At 49.8% G+C, this 20,807-nt stretch overlaps 1 protein-coding gene across 4 annotated transcripts in view; it reads left to right on the top strand.

Annotated features, from left to right (window-relative positions):
* The window catches only part of NFYC (nuclear transcription factor Y subunit gamma), a 67,069-nt gene extending 49,696 nt beyond the window's left edge, over positions 1-17,373 (top strand). For 3 of the 4 annotated variants that reach the window (XM_019429138.2, XM_019429139.1, XM_019429140.2), the window contains exons 5-10: positions 502-597; positions 5,599-5,772; positions 9,265-9,423; positions 12,594-12,701; positions 15,137-15,196; positions 16,164-17,373. In XM_019429138.2, the coding sequence (XP_019284683.1) occupies positions 502-597; positions 5,599-5,772; positions 9,265-9,423; positions 12,594-12,701; positions 15,137-15,196; positions 16,164-16,595 (1,029 nt within the window). In that variant the 3' untranslated portion in view covers positions 16,596-17,373. The remainder of the gene's footprint in view (positions 1-501; positions 598-5,598; positions 5,773-9,264; positions 9,424-12,593; positions 12,702-15,136; positions 15,197-16,163) is intronic. The other variant, XM_019429137.1, reaches the window with a different exon arrangement.
* Positions 17,374-20,807: the final 3,434 nt, after the last annotated feature.

Raw genomic sequence — 20,807 nt, 5'->3', positions numbered from 1 at the left:
CCACGGATTTAACATTGTGACTTTGAATTCCAAAATAAAAATCATAGCCTTGTGGGAACTAACATATAGATCCAGTGACTAGAAAATAATTGTAAAAAGCTATTAGGATTTCAGTAGAGATTCAGAAAGATTATAAGATTGAATAGTAGCCTAACCTTGAAACCTGCCAGTTGAGATTGCTAGGTTTGTACAAATTTAGCTGGAGGATGATAATTTAACAATTGTGGGGCAGGCCTGGTGTAGGATCCAGCAGAGGTGATAGTTGTAGTTGGAGGCTCAAATCCCTAGCTTGTAGAGCATGAGCTACATGTAGATCTTCCGTGAAGTCTGATGTGAAGTTTATGAGTTTGGCTGTGCTTGCTTTAGCTATAGCCTTGGCTGTGGTTGTTGAGTTTGGCTTAGAAGTCATCATCTTATCTTACTTGTAACGTGGAGGGTGTAAAGCCAGGTGAACTAGTTTCTCCCCAGGCTAATTTTTCACCCTGCTTTTCTTTGTTACAGAGGAATGATATCGCCATGGCAATTACAAAATTTGATCAGTTTGACTTTCTCATCGATATTGTTCCAAGAGATGAACTGAAACCTCCAAAGCGTCAGGTGAGCCGGGAAGGCATTGCTGCTGCTTCTGACCAAAGAGCACCTTGCGTGCTGGTGTCAGATATGCTCCCTTTCCTCTCTCAAGTCATTTGCTGTTCCTTTTGCTTTTCTTTCTCTAGACCAGATCCATCCTTAACATCTCCCTCTGTTACTCATTTATGGATACTTTTAACTCAGTGCCTCTGAGGTGGTATTTCAGTGAAAGTAGACAAAATGAAAGTTAAAGACAAGTTACAAACAGGAAAGTGAAGCTCATTTCAAGGTATCCTAGGGAATTTCTCAGAATTCTTAATCTGGGATGGGAGAACATTCCCAGCAAGGCACAGATTTTAGATTTTCCAGATACAAAGAAACAGCTTCTCTGTGTGCCCAGTGGTATTTGAATGGACTTTGGTTTTCTCTTACTCTGGTTTGCGGTTCTCTATATAGTGCTCTGGCTATCCATTAGATCACCTGTTAGGGTTTAAAAAAATACTAGTGTCCGGGCCCCACCCCACACCAGCTGAGTCAGAATCTGACGGGGAGGCCCAGGCATCAGTGCTTTGTCGAGCTTTTCAGATGTGCCTAACGTGCACCCAAGTTTGAGAACCACCACTTAAACCGTTTTCTGAGCAGTCATGAGAAAGAATGTGAATATCTGTCTTTCCCTCTCTTCTGCCTGCCCCTCTCCAAAGGCCACACTGATTGTCTTTTCAGCACCTTGGGTGCATAAAGCTCTTAACTGCAGTTGTAATAGACCCCTTTCCTGTAGAGCTCATTGTCTGAGGCACACGGATTGCATGACTCAGTCGGTGTGGTAGAGACACTTGGGGAATAGTGGCAGGGTCTGACAGGAACAAAGCCGTGCCTTGTTCTCCTCGCTTTATTTTGTTAATAAAATTTTAAGTGTTTTGAATGAATTATTTCATAATATATTATCCTTAGAACAGAGTCATTCAGTGACAACCATTGTCCTATGCTGTCTCATACTAATAATCAGTCAGGAAGTATAGAAGTGGGCATCTTAAAGGACACCTGTAATCCTGACCCTGCCTGGGGGCCTTTGGATCAGCAAATCCTCTGTCCCCTCCTTACTAGAGCAGGTGCCTCACTGCGGCTCCGTTCTTTCTGGGCAGTCTTTGCTACTGTAAACATCCTTGACTGGAAGCTGTAAGGTGTTCAGAGGAGCTTTCAGTCGGATGTTTACAGCGGCAGGCTGCCACGGTCGTCCCCCCGCTGCGCATCGTCTTTGAGACAATTGCAGGTTTGTGCCCACAGGCTCAGTTCCTCCTCTTGGGGTGTTTCCCTCCTCTCTGAGAAGTCACTACAGCAAGAACTCCGACTACTTCTCTTCCCCCAAAACAAATGCTACCATACCCCTGCTCTCCTTGTTGGAATTTGTTCCAGAAGCCCCCTTTAAAAACAAGGTGTTGAGCTCTGTGACAAAGTCAGGCCTTGTGCTAACTCCTGCTTGTTCTCTATGGGCCGTCTGCTGAACCAGCTGGCTGCAGGGAAGGGTCATGTCCTGTCCCTTCCTCAAGCCCTCGGTGCCTGACTGACTCAGGGTGTCAGACAGTTCCTTGTTCCATCCTAGCCCGGCTCACAATGCTGTGATCCATCTCCTTTTAAAGTATGTCTAGCTGAAACAGCTCCTTGCTGCCTGGATTCAGGTCTTTGTAGGTGTTCAAGCCATTGATTGGCGTCCTGTTGGGGACAGCTGCTGCCTGGCCTTTGAAAGGTTGAGATTGCTGAAAGCTGGCCTGAAATTCTAAGATAGCACTTTTAATCCTCTGTAGACTCAAAGTTTTCCCAAGCTCCAAATTGGCTGGCACCTCCTTAAGTCCTTTAAAAGCGCCTACTCTCCAAAACTCACCCTTTCTGAAGGAGGCAGCAGTTCGTTTCTGGCTACTGAAGCAAATGTACTTTTTTCAGTTTGGGGCTGGCTGCACAACTCTGTAGTGATGCCCCTGGGATGCTGCTCATTCTCTGACATTTGTCAGTCACCACTTCTGAAAAGATTCCAGGCGTAAGCCCTCTGGTCAGGGAGGCCACTGCGAAAGCTGGGCAAGTGCCCCATTCTGGATTGATCCAGTCATTCAGAGATTGTCCTAGCGCAGGGGGTGATTTCCCACTGCTGGGGAGAGAAACTAGCCAGAAATACTGAATTGTAGATCTAAGGTCCTTGACTTCTCAAGAAATGCTTGGAAATTTCTCTTGTTCTTTGGGGAAGCCAGTAAAGGCTATTTAGAAGCAGAGAATAGTTGAGGCTGACTTCTACTCCACTAAAGCTATGAGTTGAAAGTTCCTGCCCATTGAAATGTCATTTTCTCTTCACCCATTTCTTTAAACCAAGCATAATCATTCCCTTGCTAGCTTGCCCTCCATTGGCCGGATGAGTCTTCATAATGCAGAAGAACCTTAGATGTGCCTCCTTCCATTCCAGTGATTCGAGAACAATCTCGCCTGGTCCTCACAACACAAACCTAGGCGCCTCTACTTGGTACTCTCAGAGTGACCTAGACACTGCCTAGTTCATAAACAACTTAAGGGGGAGTGATGGGCAGTTTAGGGGAAGCTTTTTACCTGCTGTCACAGTTTTTGGCAAGGAGTATTTTGGCTTTTGAAAGGGATGCTTAAAGGGTTTGCTTTTTGTCTGGCAAAAAGACTATATTCACTTGTAGACCAGTTGCAGTCAGAGATAACTGGAGACAGAGCAATCACAGGTTGGGGCTGGGAGGTGCCAGTTTCTCCCTCCTCCCTGACTTCCTTCAAGTTGGTTGTGGCGGTGGGGGGTGGGGGGTTCTTGGTTCTCTACACCCTCTCATTACCCAAGAGCTTTTGTAAGTTAGGTCTAGACTACAGTGATGGATGTTTTTTTTATAAAATGAGAAGGGCATTCTCAGTGGAAAATAAATATGTTGAACCTATTTCAGGAGCCTTGAAAAGAGCTGTTGGCCTTTGTTTCTTGGTTAAGGGAGGGTATCTGTATTTATCCCTGCCACAGCCAAGAGCTAATTGACAGGCTGGCCTTTATTTATAATGGTGAAAGTTGAGTTGAAATGGAGATGGTGATGATGTCACAGTTACATTGTTCTGGAAACTGAGACCTCAGTGAAAATAAAGGGGACCTCCTTTTTCTTCTGCCTCAGCATGGTTATGGTCAGGGTTCAGATTGTTTGGGTCTAAAGCACAGACTGCATTAACCTAGAAAATTCGTTCTTGTTTGAGAACTAGCTTAGAAATCCAGAATGTTAGAAGTGTCTGCTGAGGCTGGGTGTGTGGCCGTTAGGGAATCTTGTCATGCCAAGACCCCAGTTCCTCAAAGCCTGGATGTCAACAGTCCTAGTATCCTGGGCCCCCAGTCACCAGGCAAGGCCTGTTCTGTAGGGGACATGAACTCCCCACACCATGACCACAAAATCCTAGAGGTAACAAAAGAGAGTGTAGCTACTCTTTTCTGTTGGTAATAGCTGTTGGGTTCAAGAGACTGTCATACACCAACTTAAGCTAAAAAGCACTTTCCCGGGTGCCTGGCTGGCTCAGTCAATAAAGCATGTGACTCTTGATATTGGGGTCGTGAGTTTAAGCCCCATTCTGGGTATAGAGCTTACTTAAAAAAAAAAAAAAAAAAAAAAAAAGCACTTTCCTACCTGCAGCTGTCTGCCTGGCTCTATAAATCCATCCATCATTCAGCAACCTCTTACTAAGTACCTACAAGGGAATGAATGGCTGGAACAGTGGAGAGCAAGAGTTAAGCCCTCATAGGGCTTCCACTCAAGTAGGGAGGGCACTTGACAAGCAAGCAAAACAAAGTGTAGTGAGGAAAGGACTGCACAACATAGATTGGGGCACCTAACATAGTGAGGGTATCGGGTCAATACCGGCTGTGTCATTGTCATTTTGGGGAACTTTGAGGCAGCCCACAGTGCCTCTGTACCTTGAAGAAGTGTCTTTTCCTGTCTTCTTGAGCCTGGCATACTTAGCCCAGAACAAGGAATTGGGTAAATGAAGCAAATTTTCTGCTCAGTCAACCCAAGTGGTTGTATGTTTCTGTTGTTTTTGTTGTCCCAGGCAGGGGCACCGTGTGTCGCAGGGCCCTCCGGAGCAGACGCCGATCTCTGTGTCAGTGGTCGGGGGCCGGTCAACCCCGGACCCTCAGGCTCTAACCATGTTGTAGTGTGTGTAAACATCCTACACTCTCAGCTGTGAGCTCAAGGTGGCTGGGAGAGGGTTGTTTACTCCTTCTGCCATGGAAAACGTCAGCTGAAGAAGGAACAGTCTCTTCATCCCGCACATTGGACAGAATGCGACCTCCCTAGTCAGCCAAGGCCGCCCCCCAGCGGAGAGCTGTCCCTCAGGCCCCCTGGGTTGCGCTTCTGTGGCTAAGTACAACCAGAACCAGACCTGACGCTGGACAGATGTGCCTTCAGTGACCACGGAGCTCTTGATGTGCTGTGAAAAGCTAGGCACTTACCTACCAGTGCTCTCAATCCTGACACTCAATTCTGAAGTTCCAGCCCGGGGAAAGCCCTGTTTCCCTTTTCCCTGCTCTGTCCCTCCAGAGCTGGCAGGAACCAAATAAGGAGAGTGCTGCCTACTGGGGAGATTGGGGGCTGGCCTGAGATGAGAGCCTGATGTTTGGGTAGCATCTTCCCAGTGCTCGCAATTAGCACCGTTTGCAGATCACAGGCCTTGACAGCGTTTACTGACAGGCACTGCTGGTGCGTGGTTTTTAGTTACGGTAATTATTTGCCCATTTGCAACTCATCACGCAATGGGTGATTACTCTGTACTTCAGAAAATTGGCTGTATGTTTTGTGAAGCCTATGGAATCTGTTATTTTTAGTTTGATTTAGCACAACTGGTCTCTTCGAATTCCACTTTCCCTTGGCTTCAAATGTGGAGAGCTCAGCATTCAGCAGGCAACTGCACAGAGTCCGTTTGGGGGAAGAATGGAAATTCACTGTGGCGGCTGCTGAGTCAGTTCTTTTCCTCTTACCTGCTGCTCCTTCTACCCCACAGGAGGAGGTGCGCCAGTCCGTGACTCCCGCCGAGCCCGTCCAGTACTACTTCACACTGGCTCAGCAGCCCGCTGCCGTGCAAGTCCAGGGGCAGCAGCAGGGCCAGCAGACCACCAGCTCCACGACCACCATCCAGCCTGGGCAGATCATCATCGCGCAGCCTCAGCAGGGCCAGGTCTGTGAGCTGCAGAGGGCGCCCACCGGCAACACGGCACCGCTTAGGTTGGGGAGAGCACGGCCGGGGCAGAGGAGCAGGCCGGTCGTTTTACGACACCAAGTTTGAAGTCTGGAAACTTGGGCTTCTCCCCAGATTCAGCCACCAGAGTGACATGTCACCCTGACCTCTCTGGGTCCTGGTTTCCTCACGGGTCACATGAGATTGCAGTGAGAAGATGCTCTCCAGGATCCCTATGACCTAAAACATTTTGGAAGGAAAAAAGTCTATATCATGCCCCCACGAAGAGTAGTAACATCCCCATGGGAGGTATTACAAGTGGACCCCATGCCTATGTCTGCACTGGAACTAGGATTTGTTGTACCTCTAAGGAAGAGATCAGGCATCATTTCCAGTTTGCGTACTTCCCCTCCTCTTCTCCCTGTCATTTCTCTGTCACACCATAGTTGTGTCAAGTGATCTTTTTACAGTAGCAACCAGAATATTCCCTCCCCCCAGTGGTATTGTTGTGAAAGCAGTAACATCCATGCTTGTTGGGGATCACGGGAGGCTGTGGAGAACTCTGTTCTCTGAGCTCTGACTCCAGATTCCCTGACAAGCATTAATTTATTCACCAAAGATTGAGTCCTATCCTATGTGCCTGGAATATAAGCATGAATAAAACAGTCCCTATTTTTAAGAATTTTCACAGTCGGAGTGCCTGGGTGGCTCAGTTGGTTAAGCGTCCTGACTGTTGATTTCAGCTCAGGTCATGATCTCTCACAGTTAGTAGGATCGAACCCCACACCGGCCTCTGTGCTGACAGTGTGGAGCCTGCTTGGGATTCTCTCTCTCCTTCTCTTTCTCTGCCCCTCCCCTGCTCATGCGCTCACTCCTGCTGGTGCTGTCTGTCTGTCTGTCTCTCTCAATAAATAAGTAAATAAATAAACATTAAAAAAAAAAAAATTTCCACAAACTAGTAGGGTACAATTACTTAAAGGTCATACCACCACCACCTGAGAAGTGTAGAAATATTCTTAGGGCTGTGTAAAGGGTGTTAAGGGATCACATCAAAAGGGATACCTAACAAAAATGTGAGAGAGGTGGTAGAAGTGGATGTCAGAGAAGGTTCCCGAAAGGGAATAATCCAACTTTTAGAGGGAGAACAGTGGCAATGAATCAGATAAAGAGGGCAAGGAGGGCTTTCCCAGTAGCACAGCACAAGCAAAGGCTTGGAGGTGGGAACCCGCACCGGGAGTGGTGGGAGGGTGCAGTCAGCATGGGGACATCTAGGCAAGTCTGAAAATAGAGGCAGAGGACACATGCTAGATAGTCTTGTGTATGCTGGTAAGGATCTGGGTTTGCCTAGAAGGAAAAAACGATGACGGAGGTAGATTTAACTATTAATTATGATTTTAGGATTTATTCCCTGCTCCCTTTTTTATCCGTATAACAAGTTTTAGGGTGCTCGCTCTTTGCCAGACACTGTGCCGGGCAGGAGGGGTTCAAAGATGATCACAGCCTAGTCCCTGCTTCAAGGCGTTCACTGTACCATGATGCCTAAGGGATCTTCTTTGGCCAAGGCTTGTGCCTCTGCAGTGGTGTGAGAGCTTTATCCCTCCACAGAGCAAACTTTGAGGGAGTCTACGAAGCGCTGGCTCTCATCGACTCAACATCTAAGAAGCTCGTCGTGGTTGTTGTGTCCTGACAGCAGGGCACACGCCATACGTGATTTGACAGCTGCCAACTAGCACAAGCCTTCATTTTCCTGAAATGACTCAGAAATACCGTGGAAATCCTCTTGGGGAAATTGAGTTGGTAAAGTACAGTGATGAGTTGGCAGTATACATTTTTTTTAGTCAGCAAGAATTTCATCTATTCTCTTTGCCACCCCAGACTTCTCAGCTTGGAGCTGGTGAGGCTTGTGGGGATGGGGAAGTTGGCCTCTCTCTGTGTCTCCTAGCTGTGGTTCTCTGTTCTGCTGGTTCAGGGTGGCCTTGTGCTGTATCACCCCTGCTTAGGCCTGTAGTAATGATTATTTCAGGTTGAGTTCAGATAACCTTTGCGGGACAGAACACATATTAAAGTTGGAAGGAAAGCATATTTTGGTAAAGTGAATCCTGTGCGTTCTGTCATAAAATTGGAAACTTCTATTCCTGGAGGTTGGACTAGAATAGGCTGAGTTGAAAATCGTGGTGTGAGAGAACAGGAGGTGTTTCCTGTTGTCCTGGCCTACCGCATGTATTTTTACAGAGATCCCTCTGTCCTCTTTACCCGCTGTGTCCAGTTCATAGTAATTTCTCCTTCCTTAGTAGTCCCCTGCATCTCCTCTATAGTTCCTGGGACACATCCCCTTCTCCTGTAACTAGATGCGTAGTATACGTATGCAGGCAAAGTCTGAGAGCATCAGAATAACAACATCAGTAGAAGCCCAGATTCACTGAGATTCCCAGAGTCGTCTTACTGAGGTAATTCTTAATTCAGAGTGGGACGGGACCATACCCAAATTGGGGCATTGGGGGTGTGAGTGTAGTTTAAAAGATTCCACCCTCCTGCCACTCCCATGACCGCCACCCCCTGACCCCTCCATTGCCATGTGCCACTACCACCCCACCCCCACCACATGAACCGTGTGCTGTGCCCACTGCTCTAGGTAATCTGTAAAGGTCACATCTGGGGCTAACGTTTTAAGATTTTGAACAAGTGACCGACCAACCCTTTTGACAGTTAACGTCTACCGTCTCTCAAAGGAGTAAGTTTCATAGGACTGCAACCCACTAAGTTTGTGTGAGAGACGCGGAACCTGCCAGGTCGTGTGTGGTAGACAGAATTTTCTTACATCTGAGATTCTTGTTTCTGGAAAGATAAAATCCTCGCTTTATTAAATTCTGTGACTTAGGGGTGGCCTCAGTTAACATCCACATCTTAGTGGCGTTTGCCTCTCCCGTGGGAAGCCGTGCTGGATCCAGAGCAGCCAGCTGGCCGGTGTGGGCTGGCGCTGCTCTGCTGCTTGAGTGCAGCCAGCGTGCGCCTTAGTTTCCTCCCAGTGTCTTGCATGCCTGGAATGGAGTCCAGGATCCTGAACCTAGTAAATTCGTACTGACCCCGCTTTCCATTCAGTTTGCTCTCCAAATCCACCTGCTCCAGACCTGACGTTGGCCATTTCTCAAATGAACTGTCACGGTTGCTTTTGATTCTTTTGTATTGGATGTGCCTTTCTTTCGTTGCAAGAGCTCTGAAAGATTGCAGTATTTGAAGCATAGAGGTGTTTGGGGCTTGGGCAAATATTCTGTACCATGAGCCTAAACATCTGCGTGGCTTTCTCCCATCTTTTGTCTTGGAGAGTAACTTTAGCAGTGCCCTGTACTCTGAGTATTGCTAAATAGTGTTAAGGTGAGTTTGGGTGTCCGTGGAGGGGGTTTGCTCCCAGTTAATTGGTCGTTATTAACCGCTTGGTAAGCGCAGTGGCTCTAATCTCGAGCTGAATCCTCTTTTCTCATAACTCCTCTCTAGACCACACCTGTGACCATGCAGGTTGGAGAAGGTCAGCAGGTGCAGATTGTCCAGGCTCAGCCACAGGGTCAAGCCCAGCAGGCCCAGAGCAGCACCGGACAGACCATGCAGGTGATGCAGCAGATCATCACAAACACAGGAGAGATCCAGCAGATCCCGGTAAGGCCCGTTCTGCCTTGCAGCCGCAAGGCGCTGTGCTCGTGTGGGGGCGGGAGTGCTTCCAGATCTTACACACAGAGGATCTCGTATACCCGTATGTGTAGATGTACTCGTGTTTTTTTAAACCTATGTCCCTGTTCACCCAGACCACAACTTGCTTCCCTGTATACTGCCTGCTTTCCTCTAATCCACTTCAGGTTTGCCACCGTGGGGCAGCGCCTCTCCACGTCCCCGCACTCCACCTACGCAGAGGATGCTGGTAACCACTGTTCCATGCCAGGACCTGACGGCCCTGGGAGGCAGTCCTGTCTTTTGATTAGCAGAGAATAAGAGGGAGGTGTACGGGGAAGGCCATAAATAACACTTGTTGCATATTCATGAGTCAGTTCCCAGTGGAGCCTGCGGCAAAGTGTATTTTTGGCTTTCATTTAACTTACCCATTCCTTCACTGTGGACTGCTGCTTCCTGTGTGCCTTGAGGGATTTCATTTCTTAGATTTGTTGGCTTTTTTACTTGTACTTGCTCTTTTGTAAGAAATGTCCTATCTTAACACTTGCCATCTATACACTGGTCATTTTGCCACCCGAAAACGTGGAAAGTGAGTGACACGGAGCAGTCCTTCTGTTTCTGCCCCTTGGTCTGCCTGTTGTAAATGACATGGAGGCAGATACAGAAAGTCATTTGGACTTGGCTAATCACTTCCTCTTTGCAGAAAGCTCTGTTTTTGTAACTGTTCTTACTAAGTTAGCAGATAGACCAAGAGAAAGCTTAGGAAAGTGGAGTGTGTGAGTCTCTGTGCCTGTCTTTCTGTCTCCTCTCCCTCCCTCCCTTTCTTGCGCTTTTGGTGCACTCTCCCTCTGCTAGAGCTTGCTCCTTCTCCCTCTCTCCCTCCCTCCCTCCCTCCCTCCCTCTCTCCCTCCCCCCCTCCCCCTTCCCCCTCTACCCCCCCCCCACCCCCCCAACATACAGACCCATCAGTTTCAGGTGCCTTGCCTCATTGTGTCAGGCACTAACCAAGACCTCTCTCTTGAATGGTCCTCTGTTCTACATGTGAAGGCACCAAAACAAATTTACTTAAGCAGAGAAGAGTTCCCACTTTACAGTAACTTTAACTCAAGTCTTTTTAACCCTCTGGGGTACAGAGCTTTAGCACATATTTGTTGCAAATTCATTATTTTCAGATACCTTCTGTAGGAGTCTGCATTTCTGAACTCAAGAGTGCTCGCCCCAATAGAGGGGACCTTCAGGAGGGAAACTTTGCTTCTCTTTTGGAAAGCCCAAGGAGCTGGCTTATTTATCCTGTAGTTAACGTCAAAAAGCTGCCAGGCGCCCCAGACCTGTCCTTGTGGTAGAGCACTGAGGGCAGAGCATCATTAGACGTCTAAACATAAGCCTAAAAGAGGAGCTTCTTGCTTCTAAGAACTGCTTGGAAACTCTCTGGCTCACAATTTTTCAGTCACATCTGTTTCTGCAAAGAGCTCTTCCCAGCTGAGAGGTGTAAAATCTCTGTGGCTGTCAGTATACTTTCCCTGTTCTTGAGACAAGGCTTTAGTCTTTCATCCTGGTTCCTGGTCTGGAGTTCGGGGACTCCTGGGACCAGCCACCATCAGTGTCGGCAGACGAGGCTTCCCGAGCCTCCACACAGCTGCCTTCAGCCCCGCAAGCAACTTAGTGTTGTTGCCTGGAAGCCACGTTACGGGATATAAGGGGGGCGGTCTGGGCCTGGCATCACAACTTCCCAGCAGCTCTTCTTGACGTGTTCTCGGAAAGAAAAGACCGCAGGTCGCAATATCTCGCCCTGTCTCCTGTGAACCCGGTTCTTAACGGGTTTAGATTTTCTATCCCTCCGTTTTCCTAAGTGGACAATTCTGGAATGGTCTACCAAGAACTTCCAAGGTCTACACTGACTACCAAGTGTTGGTCTTTTCTTGGTGGGTCGCATCCCCTTTGAGACCGCAGTTGCAGAGAAGCAGTGTGACGTAACACTGCGTGCACACGGGCAGTTGCATTTACCAGCACTGTCCTCATGGAGGTAAAGTTCCCTGCCAGGGAGCTGGCTCTTGAAGGCCAGGGGAGAACTCACTCCGGGACAAGGAGGCATGACTTACCTGTTCACGTCAGGAAGTTCACCCTTGCAACAAAGGCAGGCTGGGCAGCCAGGAAGGGTGGTGTCTGGGCCCCCAGATAGAGAGAGACCAGTCTGTCCTTCTGGTACCTCGTTCATCGCCCAGATCCCGAGTGTGGATGTCTGCAGTGCTCTGCTGACTCTCTTCTGCTGAGCCATGGCTCCTCTCAGTGCAACCGCCTTGGTCTCTCCGTTCCCGCTCGAGGCACAGAGACTTCCATGGTACACTGGAGCGTTAAGAGCCTGAGTTAAGGCTTTTAGCGCACAATTAAATGCAGCATGTGGTATTATTGTATTATCTGAGACTTAATCTTAAGCATGAGGGACTCTAAAGGCCTTTTTGTAGCTTTGGTTTCCCGTGATGGGGTTTTCTCTGAAAGGTTTATTGATTCAGTTTCCCCTTGGGAGGAGTTTGGCTAGAAGCTAGTGCTGAACACCAAAGATCCTAAAAGTCCCACAGACCCCCATTGGTCCTGGCTCTTGGGGACAGAGATAGTGAAGCAGGCCAGCTTTTTCTTCCGAGATGTGCAGCATGGGGTTGGGCAGGACTGGGGCTAGGGCACGGAGTGACGGCCATCTGCCTTGGGCTCCTGGCAGATGCTGGAGCTCTTGTGAGTATTGGATCAGCCATCCCGGGAAATAGGGTGGCGGGGTGTGGAGGTAGAGGGGGGAAAGGCCCACACTTTAGGGACAGAGCATTCCGATCATGTCTCACAGTCTTTGGGATAAAATCCTAAGATAAACTAAGCAAACAGCTAAGAGTCCGTGAATGTTGAGGGTGCAGCCATGCTGTTCGTCACATACGTGGCCAGATCCTCTGGGAATTTTTTCCACAGTCCATTCAGGGAACATATCCTCTGTTGTGTTTTGTGACTTGTGGGGTGGGGATGTTCTGGTTTTGCCTGTGTTGACCTCTGTTGAAGAGGAGCTTTTCAGAGTCAGCTTCTTTGGAGAGCTCGGGGGGCAGGGGATGGTCACCGCAGGGGAAGCTTGCCTGGTGAGGCCACACTCAGTCCCCTGCGTCTGTCTGTCTGCCCCACCCTAGGTGCAGCTGAATGCCGGCCAGCTGCAGTACATTCGCTTAGCCCAGCCTGTATCAGGCACCCAAGTCGTGCAGGGACAGATCCAGACACTTGCCACCAGCGCTCCACAGGTATGTGCCCCAAAGGTGCAGGGCTTGGGTAGGGGACCGGCCCAAGCTGGCTTCTGGCTGGAAAGGAGGGCTCAGCAGTCGCTCTCTTGCCACCTCACCCTTCAGCAAGAGACACCTCCACACCCTTCACATCTCTTCACCCCAAAGGACAGACGGGGTTTAGTGGAGGACTGGATTCAAAGCGTGTCTCTTACCATCTTGTTCTCGAGGGACAAAGAAATGCAAAGGAGGGGAAATCTCAAGGACGCTTGTGAAGAAAGCCTGATGTATGTGTGTATATGTCTGACCAGAGGAAGCACTTTGACAGACTGCCTCATCGTCAGCCTGAGTTTCCATCTTTGAACCTAAATAGCTGTTGTGTTCTGGCAGCCGCTGTGCCCTTTGGAAAGTTAGCCTGGATTTTACTTCCCCATGCACGCCCAGCCAGAGACTGTCCGCTTCGTCTCCTCTCGTGCCCTAAGAGACGGAGGACTGTGAGCCACAGGTGCTGAGGGGACAGCCTCCCTGGGCTTGAGGATTGGGGGTTGGGGAGTGTGGGCATCATTTGCACTGGATGGGGGATGCTGGTCAGGGGGAGGCATTGTTAATGGATTCTTTTGCCTCAGACCCAAAAAAAGCAGCGATCGTTTAAGAGCTGGACCCGTCTGGCCCAGTTGCATTTCTGGTGATGTATCTATTGACAGTGGTGACAGAGCTGAGTTTGTAGAGCAGGTCTCCAAAGATCTCATTTGGGAAAATATAAGGAATGAGCCAAAAGCAAGGCTTCTGAGTTCCATATAGTCTCTGGGATCATTAAAGGGCCTGTTCTAAACCCGTGCCTTGGCTCACATAAGGGCTTGGCCTTTTCCCTAATTCCTTTGGGGCTGACTGGCATGGAGTCACATCTCCAAACCGGTCAGGTCACACCCTTAGGTACCCCTCTTTTTAAAACACAAAAAACAAAAAGTCTTGTAAGATTTTAACCTGGGGTCCAAAAACTTTTCATGGCGAGGGGGTGGGAGGAAATGAGAAGGAAGAGGTTTTAGTTCCTCAGAGGTCAGTTTGGGGGCCAGAAACCAAAGCCAGTGAGTGGGGAGAGTCGGGTTGTCAGACAGGAGGGGGAAGAAGCAAGAAAAGGGCACCATTACAACAACTACATTACAACAGGTTGTGACTGTGACGGCCCGGCATGTAGTAGTACGTGTGTGTTGAACGACTGCTGAGTGAATAACATGTAAATGGCATTTAAAGGTAAATGAAATTTTCTCAGCTCGTGTGAAGAGCAGTCCTGCTGGCCACAGGGCACAGTTGACCTTCTCATCTATGAAGAATATTTGCCATTTGTCTCAGGGTCATTCATTTATTCTGTAGACATTTCTTGAATACTTAACTTTGCACTGGAGGCTGTAAACATAGCCACTTAGAGACTGGTAGACTGGTGGGAGGGGAAGGACCCCCAGTAAGGGACAACAGTAGGAAACCGTCATGAAGCCCTATCACGCCTGTCCCCTCCTTACTCCTGACGGCCTTACGGGTAGGCCTGACAGGGTGTTTTTGGCTGTTGTGAGGGCCCTCGAGAGGATAGTCTGTACCTTGCAGGTTGGCTGTGAGGGTTCCAGGAGATGGTACACAGAGGACGTTCCTAGTCAGATGTTGCAGAGGTGCACATATGCACGTAAGCCTGCTTTCGTCTTCTTACTAGTCTACCAGGCTGCGTCCGCAGCTCGCACTATATGATGCGGTTCTGCACGTCAGCCAGCACGTTTCTTTTCAAATGTACTTAAAATCCCCACGTAAGATTGTAAGTACACGTGATACATGTTTTCCTTGCTCCACCCGCCTCCACCCTCCCCCCCCATCCCCCACCCCCACCCCCTGCTTGGCCCAGACGACTTCACGTGGCCTGTCTCGGAAAAAGTACTTCATAGGTGTGCCACAAGGGCTTCCAGGGCCAAGGCCACCTCCCCGCCAGGGTGTTTCATATTCCAGGCAGATAATCTAGGTGATACGGGTTTGGTTTGGAGCCCACCTTCCAAGAATGAAACAGACCACTCACCCCTTTGCCCCGCGTTTTACAGTCTGCATTCACTGGCTAAAGGTCTCCTGGGGTTTCTGCCTAAGCCGTAAATGTTAGGCGTTGTCATGTTAGCACCTAGGAGCTTGCAATGAGAAGCAGGTGGGAAGCAGGTGGACATTAAGAGAGAGGGTTATGGAAGTTGTGTATGTTACACGTTCCGGGGTCCTCTGTGGTCCCCTCTGTGGCCCTCGGCTCGGAGTAGCCATCAGTAGTTGCTCTCCTGCTACTCATTAAGCACCTGCTCTGTGCCAGGCCTCGTTCCGGGCACTTGATGTGCATTGTCTCACGCAGTCTTCACAACACTCTCCTGGTTGTGGGCTGCCGGAGGAGTGGGCCAGACCCTGCAGCTGACCTTACTCTGCCATCTTGATTCCTGCAGATCACGCAGACAGAGGTGCAGCAAGGACAGCAGCAGTTCAGCCAGTTCACGGACGGACAGGTAGGACACCCAACTGGGGGAGGGGCCGTGGGGGAGAGGCTGTGGGGGGGATAGCGGGTGTGAGATCTGTGGGTTTGGATGGTTACGGCAGCTGTCCTATTTTCTGTTAATGAGGGGACAGAAATTGTTAAAGTGGGTTCAGTCTTGAATTTGGAGTACAAATCCTTTAGATTTAGATTTGTGGGAGCTGAAAATAATCTCAGACATTATATAGTCCCAATCCCCATTTTACAGATGAGTCAACCGAGTCCTAGAGATGAGAAGTGTCTTGTCTGTGCTCATGCAGCTCTTGATTGCAGAACCAGGACTAGAATGCGGGTCTCCTGTTTCCTTCTTTAGGACTAGTTTTTTCTAAGCTATGCCGCTTTTTAATAGCATGGGTTAGTTGAAATGCAGCGAACATGTGACTTCTCAAGCTCTCTTGGTGCCTGGAATTTAGTAATTCTGAACTCATGTGAGGAAGGAGTCACCCTTTCCCTCTAATGGTCCCAGAGACCCCCGAGTACATGGTAGGATGACCACCCCCCCGCCCCCACGCCTGTGTTCTCTGCTGCCCAGAAGGGAGAGGAGCCGGCATCAGGACCCACGTCTGGCCCCTGCCTGCACCACACACTAGGCTCACATGCCAGGGCTCTTGTGGCACGGGGTGGGGTGCGGGGGGGGGGGGGGTCTTCGCCTGTGGGCTTTTTGAGGGGGGAATGCCTTTCCATAGTGGCTACCTGAGCTGCTTCTCCACGCCTCACGGGTCTTGGCTTAGTAAGCGTTTAAACCCAGGCCACCTCCTCAGCAGGGCCCATGTAGGAAACGCAGGTTCACTGTAGCCTCGGCCTGAGCCAGGTACTCGGAGGAAAGGAGGAGGAGAGGGGGTAATCCTACTGTCCCTACTAGTGAGGATTACCAAGAGTTGGGGAAATGCTGACTTCCAAGCTGCTGGTACAGTGGATCGAATTGCTTGTGTTTGTCACAGAGGAACAGCGCGCAGCCAGCCCGAGGCTCTGAGCTAACGGGAGAGGCAGAGCCCAGAGAAGTGAAAGCCACGGGAAATGCAACTCCCTGCACCTCTTCCCCGCCCACCACACACACCCCCTCACACCGGGCCGGAGCCTCCTGTGTCTGCTGCGCCCAGCCCCCGCAGAGCCCCACTCCCCCTCCTCCCTCCGACGCCTTACAGTGGGTGGTGGTCGAGGTGTCCGGGGCCCCCAGCCAACTCGAGGCCCATAGGGAGCTGCATGCCCCTCTCCCGGGGGTGACCTCACTCTCTCCTCTCCACCCCTCGCAGCAGCTCTACCAGATCCAGCAAGTCACCATGCCCGCCGGCCAGGACCTCGCCCAGCCCATGTTCATCCAGTCAGCCAACCAGCCCTCCGACGGGCAGGCCCCCCAGGTGACCGGCGACTGAGGGCCTGAGCTGGCAAGGCCACGGACGCCCAACACAATTTTTGCCATACAGCTCCGGGCGATGGGTACAGCCTCCCTCCCCAGAGGACCCGGCCGACCTCCGCGCCTCCTACAGGCTAGGACACTGGTGCACTGCGCCCCACGCTGGAGGCCGAGATTCTCCAACAGAAAGATGCAATATTTTTTATTTCCTTTTTCTCCATTTTTTCTCCGAGGAATCAATATTTCAGTATGTTGAGCTGTGTGTCCAATGCTATGAAATGAATATTAAATAACATATTTATGGCATTTTCTTGAAGAGTGTGGTTGAAGAAATACTTCTTTTGTTTTCCTTTTTTTTTTGATTCTTACCGCCACTTCTTTCCAGGAGCACATCTCCTCAGGGGGGTATGTTATCTCCTGACTCTCGGAGCAGCTGCGGCCCTAGGATTTGCCACCTTGTTCTGCCCGCAGATTGAATTAGGTGACCACGTAGCTTCTTTCTCACTAGTGGTCCTCTTCCTCGTGACCCTGTGCTCGTCCCAGAGCTCTGTGTGTTTGCACCCAGAGGCCGTGGAAACATTCCTTGCGTTTAAGAGGTGAACTCATTTGCCATGGAGAGTGGATGGTTTCATTTCCAAACCCTTCTCTCCCAGGGACCCAAGGAGACTAGAACTTTGTGCATTTGCCCACCTCCACCCCCCATTTTTTATCTTTAAAATGCATTAAAAATTGTGCTAGTCTCCTTTGCTGCATGGACTTCAAACTGCATGAAATGCAATAAATCTCATTTTAGATAATTTAGAGTCTGGGTTTCTGTGTCTGGGGCATTCATGGGCCACTTTTCTTGGGAAGGCTTGGAAATTAGGTTTGTTTGCCCTCAGGTTGTGTGTCTGTGAAGGAGCGGGACCCTTGTGAAGAGCGGGCGTCCAAAGCTAAGGGAGCTAATGCTGCATATCTGATTCAAATGGAGGTCTTCCGCTGATTTTGCAAATGAACTAGATCGGAATCTGTTTGCTGCTTGGAGACGCCCGCCTGCCTTCCCTCCTAGACTACCACATGTGGGCCAGATGCAGCGGTGTCCTGGTGGTTGAGCGTCAAGAGAGCATCTCTCGTGGAAGAAACTGTCTCTGTCCTTCAAATCAGGACCCGGATCAGTCCCTCCACTTCTGCCTTGGCGCAGGCTGCCATTCTGAGCTGCCGGCTACAGCCGTGCCCATTACCAGAGGCATGGCATCTGCCACGGTGGGCAGCCCAAGCCTCTTGTTAGCCAGCAGATCAGAGGGTTCACAGCCAGGGTGTGCTTCCTGATAATCGAAGCAGGAAGAATAGAGCATTCCACTTCTTCACTGGCTTTTGTTGGCCACAGAGGCCAGCGGTGAGCCTCTTCTCCTAACCCTCACTGTACCATCCTTACAACCTGAGTGAGGCCTGTTGTTGTGGGGAGAGCAGGGACTGGAGTGCGAGGAGGAAGGAGGTATTAATTTCTTCTCTGATGGTAATACGCCATCAAACCGTGGGCAACTCCCTTCTCTTTGGACTATCCTAAGGAGTGAAATGGGGACAGGGAAGGGGCTTTGATAGGAGGTGATGGCAAGTCTGACCCTGAGACCCTGGTAACTCTCACACCAAGTGTCCCTCGCTGTTAACCATGGTAAGTACTTGGGCACCTATCATCGATTTCATTTTCAATCATTTACCTAAGTGTACCTTATAGTATTCCACAAGAAAAATTAAGATGGCTTGTGTAGAAAACATACAGAAAGACATAATAAAATATGACAAATTAGGATTAAGAAGAGTATCATTGAGTGGGAAATCCAGATTGTAAACGTGAACACAAACATTCTGGCCATAAAGACCTACGTAGCTGTTTGAATTCAATTTCACATTTGGCCCTGGGCTCCCTGGCCACCGAGGCAAAAAGATGAGACCAGGTAACAGATTCATACTATAAAGGGAAGAAAAGTAACATTGTCTTTCAAAAGCAAAGATTTTCTCAGTTGTAAGGTTTTGGATACATGGTTCCCCTCTGGTGACCTCTTGGTAGGTGAAGCAGGTGATAACTATCACAAGAAGTCGGTAGGTCCGCCCCCATGAGTCAGGGGCAGCGCCCCAGGCTTCTTCCTGACTCCCAAGTTTAGCGCCCCCCCCCCCGCCCCCCGTGTCCAGTTATCTTCGTTCTAGTTCTGAACTTCTCTCCGAAGGGGATCATCTGGCTTTTCCCACTGTCCTGTACCCAGTCTCACCCAGCCCCACGCGGAGAAATGCAGGCTCAAGGAACGCCAGCCTCAGAGGAACAGCAGCAGCCCAGCGATTTCGTTTCCTCACCGACCTCCCATGTTGAGGCCACAGCGCTGCCCCACCTTGCTGCTCTTCAACTCATTCTCGAAAACCCAAGTAGCTGGATTTTCACACCAGCCGGAGGGTCCCCGTTTCCCATGGACTTCCACTCTTATTTTGGAGATGTTTGGATCAGTTGTGATCGGCAAGCAGCTTCCTTACTGAGCACGTTCCCTTTAAATTTCCCCGCCAGCAAGGCCCATCTGGGTGTAAACAAACACTTTAGTGCAGCCCAAGAGAGCCCCTGTCTAATCCCCAGCACGATCCCCTTACATCCGGAGCACGCTTTCAACATTTTTCCTAGCACTTGCAGCGTCCGATGATCTTCACAGTGACCCTGCAGGGGAGACAGCAAGAGGGATAATGATGCCTGTGTTACAGATGGAGACATGGGAGGCCTAGCAAGGTGCAGTGACTTGCCCAAGGTCACTCCGTGAATAGGGGTGGAGCTGAAGCTAAAACGGTGGTATCCTGACCCCGTGTGTATACATAGTGGCTTTCCGGCCAAAGGTGGGGTGCACGGAAGAACAAGACTTTACCAAATGTGAACAGTCTCCTTTTGTTCTGCCTCCCCAAGCCATTGGTCCAGTCTTGGGTATACGCGGAATAAATAAAGCAATTGGATCTGGTGTGTGGACAGCTGGTGGTTGGGATGGCTCTCTCAGACTGGTGCTGGAGACTGGAGGCCCCTGGGGTTTTGAAGACCACCTGGCCAGCCTCCTTGCTGTTCAGTTCTGCTGAGGCCACAAGGGGGCAGCAGGCAGCACTTCCCCAAGCCTCCGGACGGTGCCCTGTCTCACCCACCCTTATCCCGACCTGAGGCTGTTCTAGGAACTACAAGGGGGTATGACTGTCCCCTTTTTCAGTGGGTCCTAAGTTCTTAACCCCATACCTGGTAAGACCCTTAACTTTTGAAGGCAGGGGCATCTCTAGGGCAACTGAGGGCTGCAAACACTGTCCAAGTATTACATCAAGGTAGGTTCTCAGGTTTTATTTATTTTTTAAAGTAATCTTTACACCCGGCCTGGGGCTCGAACTCATGACCCCAAGTTGAAGCGTCACATGCTCTACTGACCGAGCCAGCCAGTTACCCCAGTTCTCAGATTTTAATAAGACTTTCTGGCAACCCAAGTTCATTCAAGGCCCTTCTTATCTCCCTAGTTTTGTGTCTTTCCACTCTCTTCTCTCCACTCTACGCACTCAGTTGCCCACTGGTCCCTGACCTCACCTCCGTGTTTTCAGAATGTACTGGCCCCAATGCCTGGAATATTTTTTTTTACTTCCTCTTCCACTTACTGATCTAGACATCCATCAAGGCCTGATTTAAATGGCCCTTGCTGGGGCGCCTGGGTGGCTCAGTCGGTTGAGCGCCGACTTCGGCTCAGGTCATGATCTCACGGTCCGTGAGTTCGAGCCCCGCGTCGGGCTCTGTGCTGACAGCTCAGAGCCTGGAGCCTGTTTCAGATTCTGTGTCTCCCTCTCTCTGACCCTCCCCCGTTCATGCTCTGTCTCTCTCTGTCTCAAAAATAAATAAATGTTAAAAAAAAAAAAATTAAAAAAAAAAAAATAAATAGATGGCCCTTGCTGAGAAACTTCTAACTCCTGGGGAAGAGTCCGCAAAGACCTCTTCCATGCTCCCGCGGTAGCGTCTAGAGCCTCTCCTGTTTGCGCTCGTATTCACAGTCATTCAGCAAATATTTCCTTGGCACTTTCTGTGTGTCCGAAATTGTTTTGGACGTTGTAAAAACAGCTGAAAATTAGCCAGATGAGATTGTGTTATCGTGGAGCTTATATTGGGTTGGGGGAAAGGGGAGAGGGTGGATGGGAATGAGAGAGAGAGAGAGAGACAGTAGCAGAAATCCCCTATCACTCTTAGAATTTTCTGGATTTG

This window comes from Panthera pardus, unplaced genomic scaffold (genome assembly GCF_024362965.1).
Source record: "Panthera pardus isolate Hobbes unplaced genomic scaffold, ASM2436296v1 HiC_scaffold_11, whole genome shotgun sequence".
Taxonomy (NCBI): Eukaryota; Metazoa; Chordata; class Mammalia; order Carnivora; family Felidae; genus Panthera; species Panthera pardus.
Note: the sequence above shows the minus strand (reverse complement) of the source record. Positions and strands in the feature narration are given on the sequence as shown.